This window comes from Vicugna pacos, chromosome 4, assembly GCF_048564905.1.
Source record: "Vicugna pacos chromosome 4, VicPac4, whole genome shotgun sequence".
Classification (NCBI taxonomy): Eukaryota; Metazoa; Chordata; class Mammalia; order Artiodactyla; family Camelidae; genus Vicugna; species Vicugna pacos.
This window is the reverse complement of record NC_132990.1, coordinates 35,566,901-35,587,631: the sequence shown is the minus strand read 5'-3', so window position 1 is coordinate 35,587,631 and position 20,731 is coordinate 35,566,901. Positions and strand designations below refer to the sequence as shown.

Below are 20,731 nucleotides of genomic sequence, written 5' to 3'. Positions count from 1 at the left end.
CTCATTAGTTGAATAAAGACCAAAATCAAGGACATGCTTAACAGAGGCAAATTTGCCCTCTTTTTGAGCTATGTTAGGAATATGGTAGTAGAAAAACAAAGAGAGTAGGGTTATGGGAAATCACCATATGATACAGCATGCATAAGAAACTCCTCGGTGTGTTTATCATTCATTCGTTGAGCACCAGCTCTGACCTTGGCCCACTGCTGGACTGTCCCCTCCGGTGCCAGCTCACAGTGGGTGGATGAGAGGGGAGAGTCAAAGGACATGTATCATTCTCTGATGGCCACTGTGGTCAGAGTCTGGAGGTCTCCCCGGAGGGCTGTGGTGCCTCGTGGACAGGCGGGCCCTGTGCAGTGCTGTGCCCAGGGGTGGGGGGGGGCGAGGTGAAAAAAACTATTTTACCACTACTGTCACTTAAAATTGCCACTGCAGGATGCTAATTAGAAGCAGATTGACTTTGTGTGTTTTATTATTTTTGAAAAGTGCTCTGGAGAGAGTGCACCCCCTTAGTGCAGCCAGGACAGGTTGCTTTCAGTGCCCTCTTCTTGGAAGACCCCTGACCCTGAGGGCATCTCCTTGAGATGCATGAGTTCCTGAGGTGAGGGTTCTTCAGTAAGAAGATTGAAGAACAGGGAAAAAGGAATTTTCTCCTCATTTTATTTTTCACACCTTTTCTTGTCACATTCTTTCTCACTAATACTGTTTTTGGCAATTCTTAGCCAGTACTAAGGGAAGGAAGGCAGACGGAATAATTTTATGTCTTGGGTCATGGTATGAGACCAAAAAATGTGAAGGAGACTTTTCACTGTCTCTCTCTATGTGTGTGTGATAGTGTCAGTGTAGTTTCTTGAGTTGGTTTTTCAACTTTTTAAATGTGAAAAGTAGGAACATTTTGGACAATGGATTTTTCTTTCAAATATCAAATATTTACAGACTTTAAATAACTTTTAAAGTATGTAATGGGCAGATTTTTTCTGCCGCCCTCTCTGCCCCTGGATCCCTGACACCTGTGAAGGGCTCAGAGTTATATGGTAACTCTGAGGGGTCCCTGGGTGTGACCACCCCTCCGCTGATGCCCCCACAGCGGGAGGCCAGAGAGGGGAGGGGAAGGCGTGACAGGACAAGTTCTGAACAGCCTGGCGCCCCTCCTCCCTGCTGCTCCCCTCAGCCCTGAAACTCGGCCTGTCCTGGATTGGCATCTCCTTTTGTGGGCGAGGAGGCTGAGGCTCAGGAGGTGGAGTAACTTGTCACGTCACAGGTGGCAAATAGGGGCTCATCCACACTCCCATCTCTGCCTTCCTCATGGTCAGCACACGTTTCTCCTTTTCCTGGTGTGAAGCCCTGAGAAGTGTCATGGTGTCTTCTTGCATCTTATGATACAAGCGACTTTAAGAGGTAATTAATATTTGCAGACACTTAACGTGGGGAGAGTCCTAGTTCTGATCATAGTAACCAGACTATGCACACATACACAAACACTTCTGTGCACTTTAGGGGAACAGATTTTTGGTCATTCTTGTGTCGTTTCGGTTGCTGAGAGGTGGATTTTGGAGTGGGAAGCACCTTTCCAGGCTGCTGACCGCCTGTGAGGCGGGTGTGCCCATCAGCGGTCACCAGCCTGTGTTCCGAGTTTTCGTGCCGGTTCAGATCCAGCACATGCGCGTGTCCTGACACTTAGAAGTGGCCCGAGACAGTCTCACCTTGCCCTGCAAGCAGTCTATCATGTTCAGGACTCATAAGATACCCTTCACACTGCTGATTTATGCTAAAAGTATCCTCATGTTTCTGACAGCTCATGTGTGACGTGAATATAATCCATATTTCTTAGAGCAGCTAATCCAAGTGGCTTATTTCCCGATACTGCTGATGGAGCTATATCTCTTGGTGTTGCCGCCGTTGAGATTCTGATGGTAACACATTGTTTGTGGGTCACTAGTTTTGTCTAAAACAGTAGGTTGGAACAGAGTAGCAGAGGTTAATTAAGTTTGTCCATCAAGATGGGAGCAGAAATGGTTGCCTCTGATACGTCTGGTCCTAAAATCAGCGTTCCTGAATGTGTGGTTACAGGCATCTTTTCTTCTCATTTTCAGACTGACAACCCTCAAAAAAGTTTCTTACTTAATCTCAGAGTAGTGAAAATGTAGAGTTGTTAAAATTCAAAGTCAATGAGTAGGTCCTTATAATAAGCAGATGTCTTACTTTAAGATGGGAAAGGTGGCTTGGTTTAGCACAGAGAGACTTCCGAGGCCAACTCACCTTCTCTGCTTAATCCCTTTGTGAGCAGAACCAAGTTTTCTGATGTCTCTGTGCAGTTTCTGCCTGTGTTCATGCTGATTGCATTGTGAGGACTCAAGTCTCTATAGTTCCCATTCCAACCCAGCCCCACCCCCCACTTACCTGCCACGAGATTTGGCAAGGTGCATTTTCTTGGGAAACTTACATGAAGAATATCACCGTGCCAGAGCCCCCGCCACCTGTCTTCAGAGGTGTGACGTAATGCTCTCAGAGACTTGCATGTTAGGGAGAGTGCAGTACTTTGACTTGACAGTGGTTAACCCAATTTAAAATTCAAACCAGCTCTTTTACTGAAGCTGTTTCCTACTGGCTTTTATGTAATCGATGCATATTTTCTGCCTGGCTCTGTGTGACTTCAGCTGGGAAGTCAGGGTTTGTGTTTTAGATTTGTGAATCACAAATAGAAGTTTCTGACCCAGGAGCTTGAAAATCCTGCCTAAGTTAGTGGTTTGGGAAAATGAGAAGGGCCCTGGGCTAGTCCCAGAGGCTGTTTCCAGGTGGCCCTGCCCCTTTCTTTTGTGAACCCCCAAAATGCATCAGGCTCCAGGAAAGGGAGCCATTTTCATAGTTTGGCTTTTTCTCACTCTGTGCCACTGTTTAAATGCCAGAGTTTGCAGTTAGGAATATTATCCTCCACAGTCCCTCTTCTTAGGATGACCATTCCCTTTCTTCGCTGACTCTTAATCCTGTGCAGCTGAGCCACGCTTAGTCAAAACTAGAGGACAGCTTGGTCCTCAGGAATCTTCCAGCCATTTCCTGGATGGAGTGTTGGGTTCTAGGAAAAGCCAGACCCTCTTCCTATCTGAAGCATTGATAGGCCACCACTGAGTAGTATTCAGGATTTTTTTTTTAAACACTGTTGCATGTTGGGACTTTATTGTTACAATGAAGAAGGGTGTCCGCGGTGTATAAGAAGGAATCCTATGGTTCGGGTTTACTGTGCTGTATGTTCTCAACAGTTTAATAAAATAAAACCCGAAGCTCTGAGGTTGTCGTCCGGGGTTAATACTACCAGCACGCACGTTCCCTGCCAGCCCAGCTCCCGTCGCAGGTCACACACACTCAGACTTGGGGTGGGTGATGAGATTATAAAGCGTGCCTCTTGCTTGCCAGCTACCACATGCTAATAGTAATAGTAGCCATAACTCCCTGGAATCCTGGGCTTTTACGTTTTACTTCGTTTGTTTGTTTAATTTAAAGGAATAAAAAATAAAATCTTGAATGAAAAATGAATCTCTTTTTAGCAGAACTGAGCAGTTTCTTTCCTTTGTGAGCACCTTCTGTCCCTCAGTAGAACTTTGCCGTTTCAGCCGGAGGTGAAGGGCGAGCACAAGGCGGGTGGCATTAGATGAGTTTAAAGCAAGTTTTCTCCCGCGTGGCACTATCAGAATGGTGGGCCGGTCGCGTCTGCGTTGCGGGGACTGCGCTGGCGGATGGTTAGCGGCATCCTGGTCTCTGCTCCCAGGTGCCAGTAGCACCGCCCCCCACCTAGTTGTGACAATTGAAAGTGTCTCCAGACTTTGCCAGTTGTCCCCTGGGGGACAAACTGTCCTCAGTTGAGTATTGCTGGTTTAAAGTAAAACAGCACGTTTCAAGGTTTTCCTTATTTATTCCATTTTTGTCTAAGCCTTAAGTAGCATGCTGTGATTTTTTTTTTTTTTCAGTTAGAAGGGAGCAAGAAGCGATCTAGAGTTCTAAGTCGCATTTTTCCATGCCGTTTTCTATACTTTCTGGGTGAATCACAATTCACTTTTTAACTCCATGTCTCAGAGGTTTACATGTGCACTTAGCTTTCTTACATCTGAATTGTCACATGGTGGTTATTTGTAGATTAATCTTCCATTTGGGAGCAGGCGAAGGCCTCAGTAAGTTCACATTCTGATCACCTCAGGTGGAGTATGACCCTTTGTATCTTTTTCTTCTTTTGCTGGAGGTCTTTTATAGCTCAGTCATCAGGGATTCATGGGAGAAATTGAAAAATCTAAATTCAGTTAACTCAATACCTATTTCTAAATAGTCTTTGCAATTTGATGCTTTCTGAAAACACAGAAAAGGAATTAAGGGGAGAGATAAATATGCACATGGGTTTGAAATTGTGTTTATTTTCCAGTAAGCTTGAGCTGAAAGGAAAAAAGAACCCAACAGTTTATCTGAATCTCTTTTCAAATATTATACATATTGGGATTGGCAGCAATTGACCAGCCTGTGAGACTTACCCTTTTGCCTTTCTTAGTTAATACTGGGGATGTTGGGATTTTGTGCTTCTCCGGGTATGGGAAATACGTAGGTAATTCTGAAATACTAGTTCTTAATCTGGGTGTCAGATTAGAATTACCTGCAGAGATTTGAAGAAAATCCAGTGCCCCAGCAGCATCCCAGACCAGTGAAATCTGATGCTCTGGGTGGAGCCCAGGCATCAGTGCTGGTCCCCCTCCTTCCCCAGTATTGCACTGGGAGTGAAGGTTGAGGAACAGGTGCATTTTTATAAATAAAGCTTTATTGAAACAGAGCCACTCTCACTCATTTACTGATTGTCTAGAGACCCTGTAGCTCGCAAAGCTTGAGATAGTTACTCTTTGGCCATTTACCAAAGAAGTTAGCTGACCCCTTCTCTAGACTCTCAGTGAACATTTTTCAAATATACTTTATACAAAATTCATAGTAAAAGAAAATAAATCCAGCATTTTGCAGAGCCTGCAGGCTCTCATCCTTTCAGTTTTCTTGTACGTGAAGAAAACTGAAAAGCATTTTCCCTGAAGAACTGATTGGAAGGTATTGTCAGAGCAGAAGAAGTAACCAGCTCACCACCTCAGAGCTGGGAAGCTCCGTGAGTTACATTAGGGCACTTTATACTTAAAAGTTGGCACTTGGCTTCTAGCTCAGTGTTCGTTACTCAGCCTGTGTAGTAGACCTGAGGGAAGCCTGTAGAAGCAGAAATGGCTCTTGAATGCAAAGCATGTTTGAGTTCATTATTATGGCTGCAGGAGTTCTAGATGGTGGCAGACTCCTGAAAGAAGTTCTTTAGCTCTGGGGAATCTTAGATATAAAAAGAAAAATAATGAAAAAATTTGAAATGCCTTTTACATCATTTCCTCCTCCCCTCAGTTCAGGTGGAAAGTTGATGCTTGTAAACAGCTGGTCAAAAACTGTTTTAGAAGGTCCTCCTTTGGTCACAGCCCCTAAAGGCCCCAAGAATGGGAGAAAGGATCATTTATTCTAGTCCCTTGAGCAGAAAATCAGCATCCCCTGATTGAGATGCTGATTGAGAATGTGTCACACTGTGAGGCCTCCACCCTAGACTTACTGAATCAGAATGTGGTTTTTAACAGGATCCCCAGGCTATCTGAATACTCATGAAGAGAGCCCTGGGAAGCCCTGGTCTAATTGATAGCAGGGTCTGTGCAGTAAACTGACCATTGATTCTTACTTTAAGTGATTTCACAGCTCCTTAATGGCTTCTGACTTGGGCTCACTCATTAAAGGCAGACAGTTTTTCCCCTTTGGCTATTTCCAAGTACAGCTTGTCCTGCCCTCTTATTTAGTAAAGATTTATAGAATGGTGGAAAATGATTGTGTATGTGATTGAGCTAGAAGAGACACTGTTTTATATGCATCAAAAAAAAAAACCAAACTAGGAAGGATAAATTTAGGGAACTTGCCAGATAAACTTCACTTGTAAGGACATAATCGAGTGGAATAGAGTTTTTTTTTGCTTCTGCAAAAAGTAATCCACCCATTAGAGCGGACATCTGGGCTGAGGAGCAGTTGGGAGGGTCAAAAATGACTCCCTTGAGCTTCTCCGATTAGCATAGAGAGATCAGAGAGTTAGGCGGGTTTCATTTCCTCCAAGCAAAGCCGTAATCCCTAGGCCTGTATCACTTGGGAAATTGTCCAAAATTTAAATTCTCATAGAAAATCTTGAAGCCCAGTATCTACTTTTATCCTGCCAGGCTCTGTCAAGTTAATACTACTTACTTTTATCAAGTAGCATTCTAAAGATTTGATTGAAAAACATGATTTTGAAATTATTCCTGAATTCTTAAACAGAATTCATTTATCCTTGAATGTTCTCTTATGTTGACTTTTTAAATAAAGTTAATACCATCTAAATTTAGTCTTTGAAAGGCAGTATAAATAATTGCAGTCTAGCTGTTAGTCTAGCTTTCTTGCGTGAAAATCTGATTATGCCTTCAGTGCTCACTGTCTAGTCCGTGTAGGATTCAGAACTTTTCTGGGTGTTTGTGGAAGTGGCCAGGAAGAGCCAGAAAAGTGGAAGTGTGGACTGGGACCCCTTTTAAGCCTGGAGGTTTCAACTCCTTAGCTTGAACGAGAGGTCAAGAAGCTGCGGGGGACTCCTTACGTAAAAGCTGCCCGATGGTCCCAAAGGCAGGGTCTGACAGTCAAGGATCAGCTGCCACTGACCCTTCTGTCTTCCAAATCTCATTTCATGTCCTATGAGCAGAATCCAAATCACCTCCAGAACTCTGGTGACAAGAGAGTCCAGGAGACAGATCCCAGACTTCGCTCCCTGCTACAGGGAAAAGCCACAGGAGTGGGTGGGAATGGACTCTGAGTAACAGTATTCAGCGCAGCATCGTGCTGATGACAACAGCTGACCCTCACACAGGGTTGCATGTTGTTTTTAAAAAACATTCTCTTGATGTGAAGACTGTGAGGTAACCAAAGTAAGATGCCAGTTTTACACATGAGGAAACACATGAGGAAGTTAAATAACTTGCTCCTGGTCAAACGCACTGGTCAGTGTCACAGGGATTGGGTTGGATTCTGTTGGCGCCTCAGCAGTGTTCTCCCATCTTTTCTGCCCTATTCTCTCTTGTGCTTACTAATCAAGCATCATATGAGCAGTTGGAATTAGAGGGGTACTTTAGAGGGGACCCCAAGAGGGAAAACGCCCCTTGGCCTGCTCAGTTCTAGTATTTCTAGAATCTGTGCACTAGTATTTCTAGAGCTCATTCACGGGCAAGGATGCTTCCAACTTTAATAGGCTATTCCCTTAATTTAAAGAAGTAGTTAATTCTTGTAATGATTGTAAAATGCAACTGTGATCTCAGTATATTCCTTCTTTTTTCTTAAGCAGATGAAAAACTCGGAGAACCGCCACGCAGTGAGTTCCCAGTACAGGATGCATTCTTACTACCCGCCTCCCTCCTACCTGGGCCAGAGCATGTCCCAGATCTTCACTTTTGAGGATGGCCCCTCCTACTCGGAAGCCAAAGCGAGCGGTAGGTTTCTGTTACTGAGTCTGGATTTGAGGTGGAGAGGAGACGAAGGCCGGCTCTGGGTCTCTGGTCTCCTCTGACAGCCTCCCGGGTAGCAGCTGGTGGAGAGGTTATGTAAGTATCTCTTAACGTGTTTAGTTATGGAATGATTTTGCTTTGCTAGGTTCTTAATAATCATGTTTCTCTCTTTTCTGGATGTTTGGAATGATAAGAATAAGACGGAGGCTCCCGTTAGAAGCTAAAAATGTATTTTCTAGAGGATCAGTAACATCAGGGGCACTTGAAATGTGGTTCAGGTCCTGGTATTTTTAGTGAAACAAGTTTCTGTATATTGAAAACTCAGTTTCCAAAACTTCTTCGTTTTAAAGCTGAAGGTGTTTTCATCTTTTGGGGAGGAAAATAAAATAACAATAAAACATTTTTTAATACAGTAGATCTCAGAGTTGATGCAGAAGCAACACGCTCTGATATGATGGCTTTAAAATAAAAAATGACTGCTTGATGAACCAGAGCACTCTGAAAGACGCAGTTCCTCAACTTCAATTTTAACTTTCTCCCCAGTGTTTACCCTGTGAGGATGACAGGCAGGTCTTTTATGGCTGCTGTGTTTCCAGGCCCTGTTTTTAAGTTCTTTATATTTAAGCACCGTCTTTTGATCTAGGAAAGTGAGACACGTGCACAGCTGAGGCAGTATGTGGAAGTCAGGGCAATAGTGAGGGACTTGGTAGAGAAAACGGCAGCTAGAGCTTGCTCTGTACGGGACCAGAGAAGCTGGTTTTCTCAAGAACTTGACTCCACGGAGATCTGGCTTCTTTGTAAAGCAAGTGTTTGTAGAGAATGAGAATCAGAACCATGCTTTGATTTCCAAATTGAGAACAATGAAATCTAAAACAGCTGGGAAAGTTATGCTTTCTTTCCCATACTAAAATAAAAGATTTCATTAACATGGAGTCTGTTGGTCGAGGGAACCGACCAGTTTGAACTGTAGAGAGAGAGGAAAGCACGCATTGTTGATTGCACTTTGACTTTTATTAATGATCACTTTTCGTCGGGAGTGGACAAGCACAGCTCTGTTTTATAGGAACTCACACCGTGTACTGTATGCCCACTTGGCCCTTCATCCACACTGCCTTTGAGTCTGCGTATGTATGTGAATTAGAAGCTCCTTAAGGACAGAGGACACATCTTCTGGACTTTTCTAGTTGCTATGATGCCTTTCGTTATTCATCAGTTGAGTGAATGAATGAAGGGAGGAAGGAATGAACAAATGAATACTTGAGTCAGGTATGATTTTTAAGTAACCTTGCTCTGTAAGAAAACACAATCTTGGAAGATCAGAATCCCAACTCGTTGTGTGTCTGATGGAGCCGGGGCACAATTTAGGGATAAAGCAGTTAAAAGGTATGTTGGTTCGTACAGAAAATTAGGACTGAAACCTACTTTCAGGAAGAAATGGCCTGAGCTCCTTGCTCTCGGAATAATAGAATATTTCTAGAAGCACTAGCACTCTTGAGACAAAGGTGTAAATTCAGAGTGAGGCAGGAAGACAAAAAGATAAGAGGAAATTTATTAGAGCAGAGAGGAAGGAATCTGGAGAGGGGCAATAGGCATTTGAATTTATGGCAGGAAAGGAAGAGACTCTCAGAAGGAGAGAGGTTACAGCCCAGGAAGGGAAAGAGCAGCTGCACCAGTGTTCCTGGGAGGGACACCTAGAACGTCCCACAGCTTCTCTGGCGACGTGTGTATTTGAAAGTGTGGTGTGAGGAGACCTCAGGCTTGACCTTCTGGTCCCCCTCTCACTCACTGGTAATTAATCACGAGGGCCAGGCTTCAGACATGAGGGAGTTGGCTCTGAACAAGTGCAATGAAATCTCAGGGATATCTGTATTGGAATTGCCATGGAGAAGGAGAATGGGAATTAATAGAAAATAAAATCTCAGCCTATGTTTTAAAGAAACATAGCTCTATGGCTTCCAAGTATATGGTATCTTGGGCTTCCACATTGCATGGCATTTTTACAAAGCAGGTTGGAAGGGAGGGGAAAGGGGAAGTTGGGGATCAACAGGAGCACCCCAGGTTCACCTCCTGGGGCCTTAGGTCCTCGTTTTACCATTAGCGTCGACACAGGTGGGGGCAGGTTAGGCCCTCTGCTAAGTGTGGCTGTGGCTGCTGGCAGGATGTGGGGATGGGGGTGGGGCATGAGCATGTTCATTTGTGAGGAGGTGGCAAAGGCTGGCTGATAACCAGTTACGTTGATCAGTTCTATCAAGTTTGAGTTGAGGTCCTTTGGTTGGTTGCATTAACAAACAAATTATGATTTGTAAATAGTATGTAAATTATTCTGAGTGAGGACTTATAAGTTATTTGAAAAATGTTTTCAGTAGGTTTCATGTCTTCTTTAAAGTCTTTTTTAACTATAAATATGTCCAGTAAATACATTTTTCTTCAGTTTCTTAAAAGATAAGTTTAAACCTCTCTATACCATCTAAAGAAATGAGTCCAAGTTCAAGGTTTTCCTCTGGTTTTGCTGAAGATGGCGTCATGCAGATAGAATGGAGGGGAAAACAATTACACAGAAAGTTTTCCTTTCGCTGTGTTGCTACTGCTTTATGTTTTTCTCTGTGAAGAGGCTAAGAGCCATTCTCTCTCCTTTTTATGTCCTGGAAAGTGTTAGGAGGTAGATGAGAGATGGCGGGGCCTGGCCATGTAGGACTTTGTGAGCCATTGCCAGCTCTTTGGCTCTTATCTCAAGGAGATGGGAAGCCACTGGAGGATTTCCAGCAAAGGGGTGACATGTTGGCTTTCCGGTTTTAAAGGTCACCCTGGCTCCTGTTTAAGAATGGACTGCAAGGGTGCGAGGTAGAAGTGGGGAGGCCAGTTAGAAGGCTACTGCAGTAATTCTTGCAAAGGATGACAGTGGCGTAGTCAGGGTGCGAGTGTGGGAGTGATGGCAAGTGGTTGAATTCTAGGTACATTTTGAAGATAGAACCAATAAGATTTGGTGATGGATTTGGGATGTGACAGAAAGGAAGGAGTGAAGGGTGACACCCTAATTTTTGACCTAATCAAGTAGAAACTTGGCATTTCTATTTATTCAGGTAAAGAAGACCATGAGAGAAACAGGTTTGCAGGAATTAGGAGTTTAATTTTGCACACGTTGTGAGATGTGCATGAGTCATCCAAGTGGATCATCAGGTAGGAATTGGATGTATGAGATCTGAAGTTGAGGGGAGATATCCCTGCTGGAAATAAGAACTTAGTGTAGATGGAGAAGAATAAAGGGCCAAGGACTGAGCTCTGGAGCCTTCCAGTGTTTGGAGGACCCGCAAGGGAGAGAGTAATAAGGAGCACCCATGAGGTGGGAGGAAGACAAAGGTGAATGGTAATATGGGAGGCAAGTAAAGAAAGCATGTCAATGAACAAAGCCCAGTGATGCTAATAATGCTGGCAGGGCAAATGGGATGAGGTCTGGAACTGACCACTGGCTATGGCAAGGGGAAATGATCGGTGGCTGGATGAGTGGCTGGTGTGGTGGGGAGATGGGCAGCACAGCTGGACTGTGCATTCAGGGGAGACACATCGGGCAGTGAGTGTAGACAGTTCTTCAAGGAGTTTTGCTGTAAGGGGAGTAGTGAGATGGGGCAGGTAACTGGAGTGCAGAGGTGAGTTCAAGGAAGCTCCTTCCCTTTTGTTTAAAGGAGGATATTATAATAGGTTTGTGTGCTGTGGAGGGATCCAGAAGACAAGCTGATGCGAGGTGTGTGGGGGGCACGATTGACAGGGACAATAGCAGTGCCTCTGAGTGAGGGAGACAGAGTGGGACCCCCTCGGGCGCTCCCTCCTGGGGCAGTGGTCCCCCGGGGTGGGCGCCGTGCACACTTCGTCACCTAAGAGGAGATAAGTAAAGGAATTAAGAGTACATAGAAACTTCACAGCAACTTGACAGAGCAGTTTTATGCCTGTTGAACCAATAAAAAATTGGATCTTGTCTTCTGTCTTTTACTTTTCTAGTGATTCATTTTTTTCACTGAAGTAAAATCCACCTAACATAAAATTAACCATGTAACCATTTTAAACCATTCAGTTCAGTGGTGTTTAGTAGGTCACAATGTGGGCAGCTGTCACCTCCGTCAAGTTCTGAGTCATTTGCACAAGGAGCCCCTACCCGTTAAGCAGCCACCCCCATTCTCCCTTCCACCAGCCCAGGGGAACCTCTTACTGCCTTATTGTTTTGATGAATTTGTCTCTTCAAGATGTTTAATTTAATGTAAGTGGAATCATATAATCATATAATATGTGGCCTTTTGGACTGTCTTCTGTCACTTAGTATAATATTTTCAAGGTTCATATAAGTTGTGATATGTATCAGTACTTCCTTATTACAGCCTAACAGAACTGGATATACCAAGGTTTGTTTATCTGTTCATCAGTTGATGGACATTTGGGTTGTTTCCACCCTTTTTTGGCTACTGTTAATAGTATTGCTATGACTATTCACATACAAGTCTTTGTTTGAATGCCTGTTTTTAGTTCCTCTGGGTACCCAGCTAGGCGTGGACTTGCTGGATCATACGGGAATTCTGTGAGGAGCCACCACACCATCATCCACAGCCGCTGTACCTTTCTACATTCCCACCATAGTGGACGAGGGTTCCAGTTTCTCTAGCCAGCACTTGTTCTTTTCCATTTTTGGATTATCATTCTGGTGATTCATTTTTATTGTATTTTATAAAAGCCTCAGACTGTGGTGGATTGGAAACTAAAAAAAAAAAGAACAAAACGGGTCCGTCCTTGCGGATAGTTTGAGAAACGCTGACCTAGACCTAGTGCCCGAGTGGAGGGCTGGCTTATGTGTGAGGGGCCAGCTCCTAGTAACAGGTGCAGGTTGTTCAGGAAGTAGTGGCAGGAGCATCCGGGGAATGCTGCTGCCTCAGCTCAGGACAAGGAGGCAGACTGCACAGGAGTACCTCTGTGTGGACAGATGCACACGTGCCTGCAGGTAGGTGGCATTCCACAGCTGTAAACAGGCATCTTTCTCTACATGTTGAATTCCTGAGCTCTTGGAGTAGAAGCAGCTGGCCAGCACTTGCAAAGAGATTTAGATTTAAAATGGTAAAGATGAACACGCTTAGATCTTTTTGCCTATTTATATCGTGATCTCAGTGTGAAAGTTAGAAATGGTGCCTCCTGTTTCCTCTGAGTCTTTGGCTCAGGTACAGTAGTAGCAGGCACCTGTGCAAACCCACCCTTCCTTTACATGCAAACTCTGCTCCTTCTGGAGACAGAAACACACATTTGAGGTGCTTGTTTTCTGTCCCGAGCCATTTGGGTGTTTGTCATCTAAGCACACAGGACGTCAGCAGCTCTTTGAGGCCAGGTGCACAGCATTTACATTTTACCCAAAGGTCAGAAGGCCAAGGTCAGCAGAGGAGCCCCTCTGAGTTGAAGGCCTCTTTCTCCTCCTGTGATGTCTGGGCAGCTTGCAAAGGCCTGTGTATTTTCAAGTGTGCTCATTTGAATTCATTCAGCATTGGCAGGTTCATAGGCCAGTGAACCTAGAAGTGTCTGATCTTACTGACGGCACAGGCTACCTTCCCCAGTTGGCATGACTGAATGTGAAACGGAGTGGACTTGCTTAATGCTGCTCATTCAAGGTGGATTTTAGCAAAACCTTATCAGGCCGAATCTCCCAGGTGTCTCGGTGAGAACAGTGAGGTTGTGCAGCCAGTTGGAAGCACCCTCAGAGCTCCTGGCTCACAACCCAGGATGCCAGAGCTGCCTTTGATGTAAGGGCAGGGCGGTGGAAACATTATGTGCTCAGCCTCTGAATGGATCCGTGCTGCGACCAGCTGTAGCCTGGGGAGGATCAGACTCTTCCCTGAGAGCCTGAATTTCCTCACTTGGTAAAGGCGGGGGAGGGGAGAGCCCTGCCAGACCCTCACAGGTGTTTGAGGATGAGACCTACGGTGTGTGTAAACAAGTTCTATAAATCACAAATGCAACAAGAGGGGCGGGACACTCTTCTTACTTTCACATTCCTTTCTACAAGGGTTGTGTTGATGTTTCAGACAGTTCTTGTCCAGGAGAAAGCTTTCCTGGAAATGCTTTAGTCTTGCTCAGACAGGAGACAGAGCAGTCCAGGGAGTCTGAGGGCTGCTTTGTTGTGTGTGTTCTGCTCTGAGTTGTAGGACAGGTCCATAGGAGGGAAGAACGTTGACCCTTTTCTTTCCCTGCTTTTTAAAGAAAGCTGAATGTGTTTTGTGCAACCTTTAGAAAACATTGAGTTGAAGCTTTGGCACTTTAGGAATGACTTAACCATTTGCTAAATTTCAAAGAAAAGAGCACTTGGCTGGTAAATCTATTTTTCTCCTCTGACTTTTTGATTCTCAGCTTTAGCTTTGGCTAGAGAGGTAAGTGGGGTGTTCAGTGGCAGTGACCATGCAGGCTGGTGCATGCAAGGGCATGGATGTCCCCCTGCCAGGAGGGGAGATCTGGCTCAGATCCCCAGCTCTGGGCTGGATTGTAAGATGCTTGGTTAATATCTTAGAGCTTCAGACCCCTCATCTGGAAGGTTGAAAAAGATAATAGCAACTTCATCTGTGTTTACATATGGATCACATGAGTTAAGTAAAAGCATGGCAGGAGCTGTCAACTCCCTTAATCGCACGTGAAGGCCCACCATCACGTCTTACAAATCTTTCACTTTCAGCAAGTGCCCTGCACTGGGCTGGTCAAATAAAAGTGATCACAGTTGTGAGGAGGGCGTGTTTTTAGCCCTATAGGGACCCTGCTTAACTTAACCACGTGTGTATTGTGGTTCTCGAAACTGGCTAGACATCGTGGTCTGCTGAGTGAGGAAAACGAAGCACAGTAACTTTAAGCATATAATAAACATTTAGAAATGGCAGCTTTGAAGACTTGTTTTTAACGTCACATACATGATGTGTTTCAAAAGAAGCAGTCAGGGAAGAGGAATGTATAAGGACACCAGCAGGTCTCTATCTGTAAAGAATGATATGGAAGGCAAGCTGAAACTCTGCTGGATGAGCGCACACAGGTTTCTGTCTTTTCTTCAAACTTCCTTTTCTCCCTTCATGAGAAGAGAGGGAGCTGATGGGTCTCTACCACGTCCTCTGTGTAGAAAGCTGCCTTTTGACAAGGCCACCACCAGTTTAGAAATGGCAGGCACTTCCCAGGGCCCTTCTTGAGGGAAGTCAGACTCATTCGTGGAAGGGAGAAATTCACTCACTGCAGCACCTTAGCAAGAATTAGCAGGGTGTTTTCCACACACAGAGGGCAGCCATCTCATTTGCTCATCTTTGTCTTCCTTCAAGTGCCCAGCATGGCCCTGGGCTCTAAGAGGACTCCTGGGATGGTTCAGTTTCTTGTATGAATAAGAAACTGACCTCTGGATTCTTTCTGCTGGTACTTCCTTGGCCCAGAGTTAGGCATTCTGATGAAGCACTTGGTGAAATAAATCAGACGTGGGAAAACAAGGGGTGCAGCCCCCCCAAGCTGCACCATATCCTGGATTTGTATCAGGTAGAATCTTTCCTTTGGAAAACTTGAATTTTAAAGACTTAAATCTTTACAGATGACTTTTCTGATTAATAACACAGCCCTGCAAGAAGGTCAAGAGGTGCTGGGTGGAGCTGCAGGCAGGATGCCCTGGCCTCTCTGAGCCTGCTCCTAGTGTTGAAGGAGAGGAGCCAGCAGAGGAGCTCAAGTCTCCGAATCTTCCCTGGTGTGCTTTCTGCTCCTAAACCCTGTGCTTTCTTCTTCCCTCCCTTTCCTTTTCTCACCAACACTTACGTAGCTCTCACACTGTCTGCAAGACAGAGCCCTGTGTGTGTTGTGGTGATAGCTCATTTTATTCTCATGATAGCAATGTTATCCCCATTTTGCAGATGAGAGCACTGAGGCATAGAGCCAGTACTTGTGAGATTGGGATGAGAAGGGGGTCCTCATTTCCACGTGGGAGGTGGAGAAACACAGTGATGCCTTAGCTGGTCAAAAAACCCCAAAAGCAGCCTTAAAATCCACAGGGTGTCACAGATGGTTTTTACATTATTATTCCCAAAGCCAAATGTAAACTTCAGAACACCTTTTTATGACTTGATTAACATGGTAAAGTCACTTTAGTTTTTTGGTGATATTTGAATTTTCTTTTTATTGGACAGGAGAAAGTGAAATGCTAATGTAGTATTTTTAAAAAGCAGACGTTAAATAGCTAGTTATTAGCGTTGAAATTATAAGTACAAATAGAAACAAAACTACTTTTTAAAATAGTTCTTTCTCCTCTCTGTGGACATAAGTTATTTTAAAATCAGTATGAATAAGAGGCCTATTGATTTTCCCCAGGTAATTTTTGCGAAAGACAGTAATGTTACATTCTACTTAGTCTGTCAGTGGCTTTTACTCTTTAACTTCTTTAAAAACAAGGCACCTTTGCTGGGGTTTTCCTCTGGGCTAAAGATGACAGGCGGGAGCTGGGCAGAGAGAGCAGGGCTCTGGAAAGTGCACTTTGAGGAACTCCCATGTGGCCTGACGGGACCAGGTTGAACATAATGACTGGAATCTGCTGGCCCAGGTTCTCAGGGCTCATTTTATCATAATGGGATTTAGGCCGCTCCCTGCCCACTCGGTGCAGGGAAACCCACCTGTTGTGGGCACGTCACACGTCATCAGGTTTGCCTATTCTGTTACTCATTCAGCGACCACTTGTCCTTAAGAATCCTGAAGAGACAGCGCTCCCGCGGGCTGTAACGCGGGGGGACAGTAGCCGCCGAGGGTCTAGCGTCCAGCATCCTCACCCGCGAGATTTCCTCGCCTGAATCTGACTCACATCCCTTCGGCCTCAGCGCTTTTTTTGGGCACGGGGTGGAGTAACTCTGGAGTTTATGTTCCCTCCTCGGCTCCTCAGAGGCCCAGCCCAGGCCAAGTACAACTTGAATAACCTTCAGGAAAGCTGTGCTGTCCTTCTGTCGGCCGCTGTCTTTGAAAATTGCCTGCAGAGTTAGTGAGCAGGAACAGTTAAGATTTACAAACAATGATGAAGCTTGTCATGCATCTTTCACCATCCATCATCTAGGTGCCGTGCCTGGGCGGCGAAGTGTTCTTCATAAAAACCAGCTCAGTGTGAAATACACCTCACGCAGTGTTTACTGCTCTGAAGCTCGTCAGCGGCCCTTTATAGTAAATCCAGATTGCGGTGTGACATTACAGTATATCATTGCCCGGCGCGGCGGGGTTTACACTGCGAATGAGTGCAGTGCGCACCAGATGAGGTGTCCAGATTGAGTTATGTCAGAATTTGGCTGTTATATGGGGATAGCTTTTGTTTGCCGAACACTGAAAGTTAGCTTTATATGTATTTATATTTATATATGGGCATATACTTCCCATCTTGCACGTATACATGGGTATACAATATATGCTGAGGTCAGGTTCCAACTGGGCTTCTGCTGTAAAGAATGGGGACCAGCTTTTATGTCCCTTCCAACGTTTGTTCATTGAAATTGGCATAAACGGAATCTTTAGGGGGAACTAGATGGTTATTTCATCACGGAAGTGGATTTGATTTTGCTGTTTGTAAAGTGCTCATATTTACCATTCCTTTTTACAAACAAAAAGGGCCCCTCCCTCTCTCCTGAGATGATTGTGATACGCTGGAATGATCCCTTGGAGGGAGGGCAGAGAAGAGAAACCCCTAGAACTGTCCCCACCTGCTCTTGAGCACCTGGCCCATCGTGCTGAGCACATGCATTTGGGGAGGGCTCTGAAGTCAGTTGCTTATTTATTATCTTTTTAGTGGGTATCAAAATCCTAGTGCTGCCTCTGTTATCTTGAAAGATGCTGCTTCCAAAAGAAGATTTATGGTGTTTTAGCTTAAATCTGCAAAATAAAAGAGCACACTGAATTTATTGCATGATCAGCTTTATTTACATTCACCCTAAAAGCGCCAATATTAAAAATGAGCTCCATAAAAAAATAATATTCAGAGATAACGGCAGGCCCAGCGGTTCCATGACCATCTTCTTAACACATATATTTTAGAATTCTCTTTTCAGTGTAGCAGGGTTGTCAGGAGAACCATTTTGCGGGCTTCACACATCTGGCACTGCACTGAATCCAGGGTCTCTCCCCAACTTACACCATGTCTAGGGAGGAGTCCCCCCACTTTAAATGCAGGGGTAAACATAGCCCTCTCGGCATTGCCCTTTGTTCTTTTTCCCGGCTGTTTCCTCTTAGTTGCAATGTCTTCTTACTGAAGATTGGTTAATGGTGCCACGTCTGAGCTTCCGATGCTGCACAGGACAAGGATGCCGGTGCAGGTGTGCGGTGCTGGCCTCTAGGGGTGGGACAGGGGCCAGACGCCTTCCATTGGCTGCGGCACCGGGAGGCAGAGAGCAGCCACAAGTCAGCCCAGTGCATCACTTTATCAGTGTTGTGAGATCAAACACAGGACGGCCAGTTACAGTGAAATGTCAGATAAACCACAAACATTATTTTAATGCTTAATAAGCATTTGCATGCTTACTGTGTAAAAATTATTTATTGTTTCTGTATTTGAAGTTAGTTCGGCATCTTGTGTTTTTATTTGCTCAATCAGGCCACCTTGGGCTTCAGCCAGGTCCTCTGAACCACAGGTCTCGGATACCGGGGTAGAAGGCAGAGATGAACAGTGGGCGGAGGAGAACAGTGCTTTCTCTAGACATATTCAGCAGTGCTAAGAGTAGTTTCATTTATATTTCTGCAGGAGTAGTACAAGGGGCGGTGCTGGTCGTGCTCAGACTAGTTTCCTGTTTTGGTTGAAGCTATTGATGGGTTTCTTGGTGAAAAATTTCTGGATCACAGTTTCTCCTTGCACATGTGAACTGTATTGTTTCTTCCTCTATTTAGGTAATTTGTAGGTCCAGACGTTTCTTTTTTCACTTTTTTCATAGGTTAGCTCCATTAATGTAACAGCAAATGAAAATTAATGCACTGTTGCTCAGAATCAAAATGGAAATGTATAGTTTTTGTGCATTTGGTTCAGTTGTCCCCTTGTAGCTTAACCAGGCATTACAGACACTCTTGAAGCTCTTGGTTCCTCTGTCTCTTTCCTGAAGCCTCTCCACTCCCCTCACCAGGATATGAACTGATGGCTCAGTCAATAAACAAGTAGTAAATTCATTGAGTGCCAATTATGTGTCTGTGGCCCTAGCATTATGCCCAGGAGATGAACCGTGGCAGAGAACAGGCTGCTGTGATCCCTTAATGTCAGCAGATCTTAGGGACACTGGCCCTCCCCTTCCTGTCCACAGAAGGGCCGTGCCTCAAAACCTCTGCAGGGTGTGCAAGGGAGTAGCCACCTGCTCCGCTGTCTGGCTCTTACTCAAGACTTGGTTGAGGTCTTCGCCACAAACCTAAGGGAGAATTTCCTTCTCCAGTTAGAGAAGCCATCGCATCGTTACAACCGAACGCTGTGGATCGACGTTCCCAATACGCGGCCCTTTCCAGGCGTGCCTCCCGTGTTCCTGTTAGGGCTGTGGAGGTGGGATGGGCTTGACTCACCTCTTTGTTTATAACAGCTTTATTGATATATAGGTCACAGATCATCAAATTCACCACTTTGAAGTATACAGTTCAGTGGTCTTCAGTACGTTGAGAAAGTTGTGTAACCACCATTACTATCTAATTTCAGAATATTTCCGTCATCCCCGAAGTCTCCATATGCAGTCAGTCATTTCCACTTCCCTCCTAGTGCCTGGAAACTACTCTTCTACTTTTTGTCTCTGTGGATTTGCCTATTCTGGACATTTCATGTGAATGGAGTCATGTAGCTTGTGGTCTTTTGCATCTGGCTTCCTTCACTTAGCATAATGTTTTCCAGGCTCATTCAAATGGAGGCAGGTAGCAGTGCTTCATTCTTTTTTATGTCAATAATATTCCATTATATAAAAGGGCTTGGTTTATTTTGAGTTCAAAAACTATTGCAGGGCCCAGCAAAACTATTAAACCCTAAGGTTCTCAAGATGAAATATGTGTTTTATCTTATTTTAGTAAGTCTCCACCTCTTTCAACTCAACACATGAATGTTTATAATGAGTAAGACCTACGATATGAAATGAAGTGACCCCGCAAATGGGGGGCCCAGGCTCCCCACATTCAGCAAGCCCAGTTGTGTGACTTTCCTGTTTCATGTAAATACTATTCATATTAGTCTGGTAGGGCGGCCGTAACAAAACAGCACAGGTGGAGTGGCTTAAAAACCAGAAATGCAAAGTTCTGGAGTTTAGAAGTCTGAGATCAGTGTGTAATCAGGGTTGGTTTCTGGGGAGACCTCTCTTCTCTGACCTTCTCTGGTGTATGCAGAGAGGGAAAGAGGGAGTGAGCTCTGATTTCTCTTCCTCTGCTTGTAAGACCACCGGTCCTATCAGGCCAGGGCCCCTACCCTTAAGACCTCATTTAAGTTCATTTACTCCATAAGGGCGCTCTCTCTAAATACAGTCACAGTGGAGGCTAGGGCTTCAGCTTATGAATTTGAGGGTGGAGGGTGGGGCACAACACAGTTCAGTCCATAACACTGCTGAAGGGTTAACCATCTCTAAAGATCTTTCCATGGTGAGGTCCTTGAGAGGTAGAGAGGTGCTGAGGCTGGGTGTGCCAGTGTGTACACCTTGCCTGGTCCCACTGCCCAAAGTCTGGCATTGGCTGCACATTCAGTCACCTCCTAAGCTCTCCGATGCGCTGAGCCCAGCCCATGGTAGGCCCTCATCTGCAGATCGGAGTCCCCAAAGCATGGAGGATTTTAGAGAGAAAACTCCACGGTCAGGTGTGCCCCACTCACCGAGAGCACGTCTTGTCCAGATTGTTGCTTTTCTTTTTCTCATCCCCCACCTCCTCCTAGAACTTGGCTTCTCCTTTTGTTTCTCTTTCTCTGAATTTGGAGGAAGAATTTCCGATTCCTCACCATCTTTGCCCTTGAAGTGCTCTATGTAACCTTAAGCAGTTAAACCCTGATGTAGTGCCACAAATTAGAATCTTTGCCAGTTTTCCTAGCAAATATGGCAGGGAAGAATTAGGGCCTTCCGCCAGAGAGAAATGAATGAGAAAGCTATGTATTGTTTCCAGATGTTATTATGAACTGATGCAGAAATCACTTCATGGTAAACTTACGGTTAGCATCCATAAACTAGCTAATGTCCGTT

At 44.8% G+C, this 20,731-nt stretch overlaps 1 protein-coding gene across 2 annotated transcripts in view; it reads left to right on the top strand.

The window, feature by feature from the left end:
- The window catches only part of DMRT1 (doublesex and mab-3 related transcription factor 1), a 92,447-nt gene that overhangs the window by 43,913 nt on the left and 27,803 nt on the right, over nt 1–20,731 (top strand). Inside the window, exon 4 of one of the 2 annotated variants that reach the window (XM_072959505.1) lies at nt 7,397–7,541. In XM_072959505.1, the coding sequence (XP_072815606.1) occupies nt 7,397–7,541 (145 nt within the window). Of the gene's footprint in view, nt 1–7,393; nt 7,542–20,731 lie in introns of both variants that reach the window. The other variant, XM_072959504.1, reaches the window with a different exon arrangement.